Source organism: Acomys russatus, chromosome 7 (genome assembly GCF_903995435.1).
Source record: "Acomys russatus chromosome 7, mAcoRus1.1, whole genome shotgun sequence".
In the NCBI taxonomy this organism is placed as follows: domain Eukaryota; kingdom Metazoa; phylum Chordata; class Mammalia; order Rodentia; family Muridae; genus Acomys; species Acomys russatus.
In genome coordinates this window covers 55,566,789-55,577,993 of record NC_067143.1, presented here as the reverse complement: position 1 = coordinate 55,577,993, position 11,205 = coordinate 55,566,789, and the positions used below count along the sequence as shown (strand labels likewise).

Here is an 11,205-nt window from a genome sequence, read left to right as displayed (position 1 = left end):
GAGACAGAGACACACAAAGAGAGAGAATGTCTGGGGTGCAAGTGCACATTTGGAGGAAGAAAAGGAAGCACCTGGACCTCCTTTGTTAATGTCGAGGCCACAGCCTCTGGACCAAAGGCCTTCACTGCACAGATACATTTCTTCTGATTATTCTGACATCACAAGGCTTTCTCTCCTCACAAAGAAAGTGTAAGCTTCTTCCAGCTAAAAAGTCATGGCTTCTAAGCCACTGATTTCCATCTGTGAGGCATATTGTTTGATGTTATTTTGGCTAAAAGTCTAATATGCAGACAAGTTCCAAAGATGGCTTCTAATTTCTCTAATTTCCCATCCAGTAGAACTTCCAAGGTGTTTCTGAGATCATGATTGTGATGACCACAGGCACGCATAGAGGTCAACACAATGTTACTGCTTAGTCAGCCTCAAAATCCTTACACTAGTACACACTCGAACTTATATATTAGTGTGCATTGGTGTGAGCAAGGATATGTGCACACATGGCAGCCATTCTGCAGTCATTGAGACTGCCCTTGTGCCAACAGTTCAGCTTTGGCTTTCATTCATTTCCCTCAGGGAAAGGAGAGCCATGGCCTGCAGAAGTCATGTGATATTCAAAACATCGCTAGGGCAGTCAACAGGAAACTGTCCCTTGTTACAGTTTCCTACTGGGCCAGTTCCTTAAGCACTAACTTTTTAAAATTATATATCAGAATTTTAAAAGACTACAGTTAAAAGTTTCTGGTCCTGAAGTCTGTTTAGCTCCTGCATAACAATCTAAGCCTGTCTTATGAGCTCTTTGTTCATTTGTTTTCTTTTTTAAGAAAGAAAACACAACTCAGTTTCTTGAAGTTTGAGAATCTAATTTATTTAATTCTTTGGCTCTTTGGGCTCATTAGTTATATAGTCATGGTATCACTGATAATTTTGATTGTAGCCTCACATTTATAACAATATGTATAAACGTATGTATATGTTATACAAAGCATAATTATCAGGCTTTCCCACACCAGATCCTAGAGCACTATGCCATAACCAATTCATGAAGGAGCAATGATGGAACACAGGAATCAGGAACCTGAACGCTTTGGCTCTCACCATCTCAGGGAGGCCCCAACCTTGACTCAGCACTGTGCATCTGTGGCCCTTATCTGCCCCTACAGTCTCTGACCTCACCCAGCTGTCACCAGCCCAAGTCCCTGAAGAAGAAAAATACCAGCTCTTTCTACTTTCATTTATTAGAATAAAATAAAAGGAAGCCATGAGCCCCTAGACAGATGAACATCAATAAAAAGGAAGAAGAAGGAAAAGGAGAAAAAAAGGAGGATATGGAGAGAAAATGTGTCTAGTGAGAAAAACAGGCCTGAGTGAGGCCAGAGTTTAGCAACATGTTCTCTCAGCATCTTGGTCTAGGGTCCTAACAAAGGAAAGCTTCTCCAATCATAGATGTCTTAGACTCAATTACCTGGAGGCTGAGATGACTTCCAGAATAACTCCTCTGCACTATGAATTTGAGATGAGAACAATCATTAAATATTGCCAACCTCAGGGACAACAATCTTAGGGTCCCAGTTTCTCATAATCCCCATTAGAGACCATCTTGCTAAGGGATGCTAATGGAGTCTGGCCATTGTCAGGTGGCTTTTAGTTAATCTCTGCTTACTTGGCCAATCTTTATATATCTATGTTTTTCCACAGAGATGTGAGTTTACAGTTCAGGAATTAGCCTAAGCTATAACTTCCACACAGGACACTGCAAATGCTGAAGAGGTATGCCTAGGCAAGATAAAGTATGTTTCATTTTTCTTAGATATCAAAAATCACCAAATTGAAGACAACCTTCGCTTTTCCACCTAGAAGTATAGATGGTCCCTAAACACACAGTAGGACCATTTCTATCATATTTAGACATGTAATTCTAACCTCTGCATATCAGCAGGGCCTTTGAGCCAACTTTACTTATAAATTATACAAACATTTAGTTAGTGTATATCTAAGAGGAGCTGCATTTGAATAAAGTTCACCAGCTACTAATTGACTTAATTAGGTAGCTAAAAACAAAGACCAAGGTGTCAACCGAAGTGCTGTAAACTGAAAGGGAAGACTAAAAACAAAAAATACTCACCCTTATGAGAGTGTCTGTCTTTTTGACTATGTCAGAGTGTTTTGATGGGTTTATAGAATACACAAGGTGAGATTATTTAACATAAAAAGACATGAGTTCTCCAGCATTTTCATCTTGAAAACAGGCAACTTTATTTACCCAAGGATTCAAATTAAAATGAAATACCAAAGAAGCCAAGAAAGCAAAGCAACCTTTTGGGAGAAAATAAAGTATTTATGACTTTTCTGGATTACCGGATTCAAATACGAGCTTTAAGTTCCATAGTTGGAAGAAACAGAATAACTGGCTGGCTGGGGTTTTCTATTTTTTCTTCCTAGTAAAAACCTCTCTTGGTGACTAAAGGCATACACATCTCTGCCTGGTTTGCTCAGTGCAGCTCCAGAGGTCACTCAAGCGGGTGTGCGTTCTTAACCAAAAAGGGACAGAAGTCACACTAAGAATGGGACATGGCTCTCCCTACAATTTCTCTGAAATCATGAGGCTGGTGTTTTAATTGTATCGGACATTGTCTATGGCATGTCCTTTTCTGCAGTGAATGAGGGAAAGTTTATAGACTTTCTGCAGGGATATCACCTTGATGCCATTAGTATAAAGTCATTCCTGGCTAATACATCACCTAATAGAATTATTCTATCCCATCTATTACTGTCTGGTAATACGAATGTAGGCATGCAATGGAAGCAGAATAAGTGACTGCTCCACAGTTGAGTGGAGAGTGGGATATGACTTTCTCACGTACTCTGGTGCCTTATATTTGACCATGTCCCCTGGAGGGGGAGACCTGGTGGCACTCAGAGGAAGGATAGCAGGTTACCAAGAAGAGACTTGATACCCTATGAGCATATACAGGGGAAGGAAGTCCTCCTCAGTCACAGTCATAGGGGAGGGGAGTAAGGGGAAAATGGGAGGGAGGGAGGAATGGGAGGATACAAGGGATGGGATAATCATTGAGATGTAACAAGAATAAATTAATAAAAAATTAAAAAAAAAAGAATTGCAAAATACTTTCTCCTGTTAAGAAACTCCATTCATAATTTTTCTATTTTAAAACTACTTATGGTGAAACAACTGTAGAACAACTAATTTTTTCTTGAATAATGCTAAAAACCTTGCATAGAAGAACCTATTTTACTACAACCATTGCATTTTCAATTTTACATACTAATAACATCTAAATAGCACAGCATTGTGATTCTTTCTTTAAAAAAATGTAGGCAGCCACAAGGGTTGATTCTGACTCCAGGGCTTTGTACAGGCAAACACTGTATCACTTGAGCCTGTCACACTTTGGCGATTTGAGATAAGGCTCTTGCTGTGTAACTTGGACTGAGAGCTAGCTACTCTTATCTGTTCAGTCTTAAACTTGAAGAATCAAACACCTTTCTCATCCTAGAATTCTGTTTTCCTAGGCTTTCTATCCTAGGCGACGTAATCTTACACTGGGCCCACAGAGAACTTTGAAAATGTCATGATATAGTTGTTATAAATATCCTTACCATCAGTCTGTATGATGTGGGTGTCATGGTAACAGTGGATCTACCACTTAATCCAATGTGTTCATGCGGAAGTGCATGCACCATTACACCAAAAGGGAACCATTTCAACGTATATGGTTACTACATTGACATTTTTGGCTATCCTATGAATATAATTTTGTGCACACTATTTAGTAGTTCACAGAATGCCAAATTATTCTGCTTCATGAAAACATAAGCTCACATCTATATCAGCCATGGTTTAGAATCTGTAACCCAAAAGATAACGTAGCATGAAAACTGAGAGTTGGGTGGAGATTCAGTGGTTTGTAATAATGCCAATTTAGGGAAACTTTAAATTAGATAAAACTTCTGCAGTCATAAGAGAAAGAAAAGTAGAGGCATTATCATGTGTCATAAGTGGTTATTATAGACATATGGAATTATATATATTTTTTTAATTTTTTATTAAGACATAATGGAATTATAAAAGTCGAGGCAAGTCAAAGGTTATAGAGAAAGCCTCTGGGTAAACTTGGAGCATGAAGCCTCGAGACATGGAATCCACACTGCTAAATGGAAAACAGGCAGTAACACTTGGGCCCCAGAATACAAATAAACAACTGGAAAAAAACAGAACTAAACTAAACAAAATTAAAACTGTTGGAAGAGAAACTCTTAGGATTATTAGGACCATAGGGAGCAGTACAGGAGGTAAAGGACAGAACTGTGTGCAGAACTGGCCAGGGGGTGGAACTTGGAAGGGCAACTAGATATGGCAATGTAGGAGAACTTCCTTGTAGATAGAAGGGCTGAACTGTGCACAATTCTGCAGCCTCCTTCCCCCAGTCACCACCAGTTCTCTCACCACACAGTTATATTACTTTCGTGACTTTGTTCCTTCATTTAAATAAAAGGTGGATAATGATAACTGTATTACTATTACCAGATGCAGATAAAATAGGATGGCATAGAAACTATTGCGCATGGATGCAATTAAACACACACAAATGGTAGGCTTCTAATTTCAAGCACAACATGTAAGAGCTAACAGTAATCCCGAGAAGGGAGTAGAAATCAAGGACGCTGGTGAACCGAACCTTTGGCTATAAAGAATGCTGATTATCCACAGATGTTTCTTAAGGTGATTATTGTGTCAATTCCCTTAGACCCCGGTTGGATCACAAGGCCTAGTTTAAAGTCATTTCAGTTTCTCCTAAAAGCTGAGAAATAATCATATGGGAATATGCAAGGGAAACAGCCTGAACAATATTTCTAAAGGATCTAACGCCTCAGAGGATTCTCTAGAATTGTAGATCATGAACTTGTTCTGTCTATTTTCTCTACAGTGTCACTCTCTGATGTTGTATTTTGGAACTGGTCCCATTGTCAATCCTTTGCTACTCTATTCACCTGCTAAGTGCAAACATCTATGATGCTTCTCTACTTGAGCAACACATACGAAAGGTATAGTTATAATCTACGCATCCTAAGACAAAGAGAACCAGATGTCATGAATGCGGATGCTTCTTGAAATTTTCTCCTGTAGTGCTTTAAACTGCTTTCTCTGTGCCTTTGTTGGGAAATATAATGAGAGAGATGAGTGTGCTACATTGGAAATTTATATAGGGACAATGAAAAATGAAAAGAGAATAAGTAAAAAAAAAAAGTGTTTTGCTGAAGGAGGAGCCAAGAAGAAAGAATGCCTCCATATCTATAATGTATTATCATAAACTCAGTGTACAGTTACTACTGACCCTCCCATGTCCTGGCTCCACCCATTAGAACCACAGGTCAAGCTGACCAATGGCTTCAACGTATTGTGCAGAACAAAGGTCCAGAACGTCTTCTGTGAAGGATAAAAGGCCACCATTTCTAGCAGCAGCATGTACTTGCTTCTGACACTCCTGTGATCACTAGCAAGTTCCCAGACCTGACATCATGGTGAACTTTACTGCTGAGGAAAAGACCGTCATCAATGGCCTATGGAGTAAGGTGAACGTTGAAGATGTTGGTGGTGAAGCCTTGGGAAGGTAAGAATTGGTTGTTGATTTATCTGGGAGAACGGTAAATAGTATTTTTGGACAACTAGGCAGGATAGTCAGGAATTCAGAGGATCCCTAATTTTTCCACTTACTTTTCGCCATTTCTCAGGCTTCTTGTTGTGTACCCATGGACCCAGAGATTCTTTGACAGCTTCGGGAACTTGTCCTCTCCCTCTGCCATAATGGGCAACCCGAGGGTCAAAGCCCATGGCAAGAAGGTGCTGACTTCTCTTGGAGAAGCCATTAAGAACCTAGACAACCTGAAGTCTGCCTTGGCTAAGCTCAGCGAGCTGCACTGTGACAAGCTCCATGTGGACCCTGAGAACTTCAAGGTGAGTCCAGGGCAAGCTCAGAAATTCATTTTGTATTTGTCTTGGGGACAAAGGTGGAAGCTGAGCATATGACTGATGGTGATGACAACATAGATCTCAAAATACACTGGTCTAGGCAGGATGACAGTGAAGGGCTGTAAGAAGCCTAAATTAGTTTGCAGGCAGTTACAAAAATTTGTCACAGTAGAGTTTTGTTGTACTTATCATGGAGAGTAATATGAAAGCATAGCAGATCTGTGCAAGAAGGAATAGAATCTGGAGAAAATAAGTATTTTCCCTTTCTGTAGGTCATAATGATTGCTGTTAAAGAAAAGATTTGAGAGGCAATTTGATGAAGTAATTTCTCTATTAACATTATAAAAATATATTTAATTCCCCAGTGAATATCACGACAAATAGAGGCTTGTTTCTATATTGGTGGTCGTTTTAAAGCACCACCAAGAGCAGTTATAGCACAGAAATTATGTATTTAAAGATATTACACAATTGGTGAATGAGGAAAGTAACAAGGAAGGCAAATAAATATGATGGGAAGACAAGGTGTGAGAATTCAGGCAGGACAGTGGTGAGTGGGAAGTCAGAGGTATGATGGAGGTATTGACCGAGGAAGAACTGTTGCTGAATGTGTTAAACAGTATAGGTTGAAAACATTTCTTTGTTTTTTATGCCTATTATTTCTGATTCTTCATTTAACATACCAATCTGTTTCTTTTGCCCTTTAACAGCTCTTGGGTAACGTGTTGGTGATTGTTCTGGCTAGTCACTTTGGCAAGGAATTCACACCTGAGGTGCAGGCTGCTTGCCAGAAGCTGGTGGCTGGGGTGGCCACTGCTCTGTCCCACAAGTATCACTGAGCCCTCTCTCTAGCTGTCCAGAAATCTTGTGTGTCCCCACTGCCCTCTTTCTGCACATGAGTACTTAAATGATCCTTGAAAGCACAAAATGTTTAATAAAAATCATTCTTCCCAGTAATCAAAAAAGTCCTTTTGTCTTGTCTGTTTTTTACTTTTATGTTAATGGAAAAACATATGACGTGCTTGTGGGATAGGAAAAGCACAGGAAGACACATGAGTTTATCTGAAATCATAAGGGACTCCAGAGAGGAAAGTAGGTGCCATGGGAGGCTTCCACTGACCCAGGGAGAGTCTAAAGGTGGGGAAAAATTGTCAAAAAGGAGAATAACGAGTTAAGTTAGTGGAGAAAAAACAGTGTATAGAACATATAAAAGCTTACTGTAAAGGGTGAAAAAAAAAGGTCTATAAGTGATATTTCATAGCAGGTTGTAACATCTGTTTCCATTAAGAAAAGTCTTTAACCCAAGATCTAAGACAGAATTAATATTTTAAAATATTTAATGAATATTTTCTTCTATAAAGATTTTTTGGCTAATCAATTAGTCTACTTTTCCCTGGGGAAGACGATTGCTTTAGCTCTCAGCATCCCTTAGTTGCCTGCAATTCTGAGGTCTCATGGGCTTTTTCCATCCAAGCTAATACGTCTCACAGTAAACTCTCTGATCCTTTGGCTCTTACAGTCTTTGACTGCTCTTCTGAAGTGTTCCCTGAGCCTTAGTGGGAATGTTTTGTAGACATATTCGCTGGAACTGGGCTCCACAGCTCTACAGTTTGATTGGTTGTGGATTTCTGTAGTGGTTTTCATCTACAGGAAACAGTGTTCTGAATGGGAGGAGAAGACAATAATAACATATTCATACATGTATGCAATGACAATAAATGGCGAAGAAGACAGACATTTGAAAGGAGCAAGCAGGACATATAGAAGGGTTTGGTGGGAGGAAACAGAAGGGAGATGTGCTGTAGATATATTAACATTTCAAAACAATTCTTAAAAGATTCATTATTTTAAGTTTTAGCAGTCTGTGTGTACGTGTGTATTTGTGTTTGTATATGTGAAAAGAGGTGCTCCTGGGCGCCTGAGCTATTTTCTCCCCTAGACCTAGAGTTCAGGTGGTAATTTGGTAGTGTTGGCAGATCCGTATACATTACTGCCCTCTCACAAATGGCTTATGTTAAAGACAATGTTGGTTTTCTCTCAGACTGTATTTTCTATACTGACATACCAATAAAAATTCTTCCCACCACTATATAGAAAGAGGAAAAAAAACTGTTAGAGCTGTTAGTAGAAAGTCAAAACTAGGGATGATTTTCCTAGTTTGTAATTCTGTCCCAGCTGGGGCAATGTAGGTAGATTGTTACCGGATGGAAATATTCCTTCCACTTTAAGTTATTCTAAAACCACACAAAAAGCAAAGACAGAATCCAGTTTAAGCGAACTGAAAGATCAGTCACTTAGCCTTCTCATGACTTAACTTGCCAAGAGAAGAGGGAGGCTGAGATCACACCCTGCATTACCAGGAGCTACACTTATCCCGTGGGAACGCTCCTGGTTTAGTGATTGACTATATAATACGTTTACAGGGGGGAAAATGGTATCTTTACATAAAGGAGATTGCTCTATTTTGAGGTATGATGGAGCAAATGTAGAGACACTGCACTATAACACAACAATCTATTCCTACTCAGAAACTGAAATGTAGTGAAAACTGCTTTCCCAGGTATGGTGGCTAGGAAGATCAGGGCCTAAAACAACAGAAATTGCATCCAATGGCTTGTGTACCACTTCTTTGTTATACAATGACTCATGAGTAAGACACATACTTCTGTCACTCTGGTCCTGAGTCCCATGCCTCAAAAGAGCCTCATATCATTCTCTCTGGGGTGTTCTCATGTTGTCCTCTGCTTCAACTCTAACCTACTGGCCTTTCTCAGTCTAGAGGCAAAAAACGAAAGAGTGTGAAAGACATCCTTGCAAGTCTCCTGCTGGGTCCAAGCAAAAGCGAAGAAAGAAAGAAAAAGTAAATGCTATGAAAACTGCAATAGGAGGGTCTCCCTCCAAGAGTCAGGGGCCTACTGGACACTATCTTAGAGGGAATGCTATCTACACCTTACCCCACTGGACCCCACCCCTGTCTTGCCCAGCCTCTCTTGACCAATAGCCTCAGAGTCCTTGTGAGGGCGGAAGGGGTGCAAGGTCCAGGGTGAAGGATAAAAGGCCAGGCCAGGCCTCCCAGCACTTGAGCACACTTGCTTCTACGCACCTGAGCTCATCTCCGAGCCTTTAGACCTCTCACCATGGTTCACTTCACAGCTGAGGAGAAGGCGGCTATCACAAGCATTTGGAATAAAGTGGATTTAGAAAAGGCTGGAGGAGAAACCCTGGGAAGGTAGGATCTGAGACCCAGACTGGGGAAGAATGGAGGGAAACTGCATGACAGAATTCTCCAGGCTTTCTACAGGGGTTTGTGACCGATTCTGATTTTTTAACTGCCAATGTCTTGTGTCTTAGGCTCCTGATTGTCTACCCATGGACTCAGAGGTTCTTTGACAAGTTTGGAAACCTCTCTTCTGCTCAAGCCATCATGGGCAACCCCAGGATCAGAGCCCACGGCAAGAAAGTGCTCACGTCCCTGGGCTTGGCCGTTAAGAACATGGACAACCTCAAGGAGGCCTTTGCTCCTCTGAGTGAGCTGCACTGTGACAAGCTTCATGTGGACCCTGAGAACTTCAAGGTCAGTTCTGTCTTCAATGTAAATTTGAAAGTTAATACCTTGTTCGGTTATGCCGGCCAACATCTTACGATATGTGGGCCCAGATCTCGTGTTAGTTAATTGCTAGAAACTTCTCCAATAAATTTTTTCTTGTCCAAGTTTTCAGACACATTTGGTATCTCAGAATGTAACTTAGTTGGTGGAGGCATGAGACAGGATCACTATGAAAAGACAAAAAGGAGCAGACTTTTATAATTGCTATAGAATCCTCTCCACATTGTAATATTTTCTTATTATTATTATAGAAATTAGCACATACATTTAAGTAGAAATAACATTTGAAGTTGATATTTTGTTCTAGAAAAGGAGAAATACCTTAGTTATGTGGATTCTAATGGTTGATACCTCAGGAAATATATGAGAGAAAACTGGAAAAATTTTCTATTTGATAAACTTTATAAAATATGTTTATAGTACTAATGAGCAATATCATAAGTAGTGTCTGCTTCCTTCATTGTTGGAGACTTAAACTCCAGTAAGCATATCATTGCAATTTATTAGAGCCGGGCTATTTGTGAATGAAAAAAAGAGCAAGAGACAAAAATGGCAGGAGCAGAAGCAGGCAGGAGAGCACTTAATGGGGGCAAGGAGGGGATTTGAACAGTAAAATCGAACCAACCTCCTCATTAGTGTACACAGGTAGTTTGGGATTGGAGTCTTCAAGGAAGAGAATTTTAAAATACTATTATTCATGTAAATTCTTTTCTGTATCTGCTTTTCTCATATTTTGTATCTTTCTGTGTTTCTTTCCACAGCTCCTGGGTAACGTGCTGGTGATTGTTCTCTCCTCTTACTTCGGCAAGGAATTCACAGCAGAGGTGCAGGCTGCCTGGCAGAAGCTGGTGGCTGGGGTAGCCAATGCTCTGTCCCACAAGTACCACTGACCTCCTTCCCTGATGGCTACCTTTCTGTGTCCCCCCTAGCCACATCCTACACAAGGTCACTCACTGTGCTGGCATCTGAAAGCAGAGCTTCTGCTTAATAAAGTTCATTCTCTTCAGTAATCCAAGAGTCATATCTTGTCATGTCTGTTTCTTTTCTGGTAGAGAAATAAGATTGAAGGGTTCATGGTGGGATGGAGACACAGAAGGACACCTCAGTTTCTTTGAAAATTTCAGGAGAAGAAGGTAGATTTTAAGGGATTTTTCTAGGGCATCAGGGAGGATGAAAAGTTGGGGAATATTCTCATGTAGAAAAGCAAAGGGTTAATTCTCTGGAAAAGGAACTGTAAGGCTTTTGCTAAAACTTAGCGTAGAGGGCAAAGAAAAGCATGACAAGTGATAACCTGCAGGTTGTGATATGTGTCACTTAATTAATATAAACCTTTAGGAAGGGCTAAGCTGAGATAATTCCTTTACCCTACTCGGGATTTTTATTTTTTAAAAAGGACGTATTTTTATTTTTAATCAAGGGTCTCTGTGTGTGCCTGTGTTTGGGTTTGTGCATGCAAGCACAAGAGTCTATAGAGGTCAGAAACTTCACCTCCCACTGGAACTGGGTTTTCAGATGGGGGTGGGCTGCCTGCCATGGGCACTCAGAACTGAACTCAGGGCCTTTGAGAGTAGCATTTGCTCTTAAGCAGTGAGTCATCATCTCTCCAACT

At 40.3% G+C, this 11,205-nt stretch overlaps 2 protein-coding genes across 2 annotated transcripts; both read left to right on the top strand.

Annotated features, from left to right (window-relative positions):
* The first annotated feature begins 5,495 nt into the window (after nucleotides 1–5,495).
* LOC127192223 (hemoglobin subunit epsilon-Y2) lies at nucleotides 5,496–6,901 on the top strand. The gene is made up of 3 exons (XM_051149545.1): nucleotides 5,496–5,630; nucleotides 5,752–5,974; nucleotides 6,700–6,901. The coding sequence occupies exons 1-3, from the start codon at nucleotides 5,539–5,541 to the stop codon at nucleotides 6,826–6,828; spliced, it is 444 nt and encodes a 147-aa protein (XP_051005502.1). The 5' UTR covers nucleotides 5,496–5,538; the 3' UTR covers nucleotides 6,829–6,901.
* Nucleotides 6,902–9,089: 2,188 nt separating this feature from the next.
* LOC127191801 (hemoglobin subunit beta-H0) lies at nucleotides 9,090–10,606 on the top strand. The gene is made up of 3 exons (XM_051149122.1): nucleotides 9,090–9,218; nucleotides 9,341–9,563; nucleotides 10,358–10,606. Exons 1-3 carry the CDS (start codon nucleotides 9,127–9,129, stop codon nucleotides 10,484–10,486), a joined length of 444 nt encoding a protein of 147 aa, XP_051005079.1. The 5' UTR covers nucleotides 9,090–9,126; the 3' UTR covers nucleotides 10,487–10,606.
* The last annotated feature ends 599 nt before the right edge of the window (nucleotides 10,607–11,205 follow it).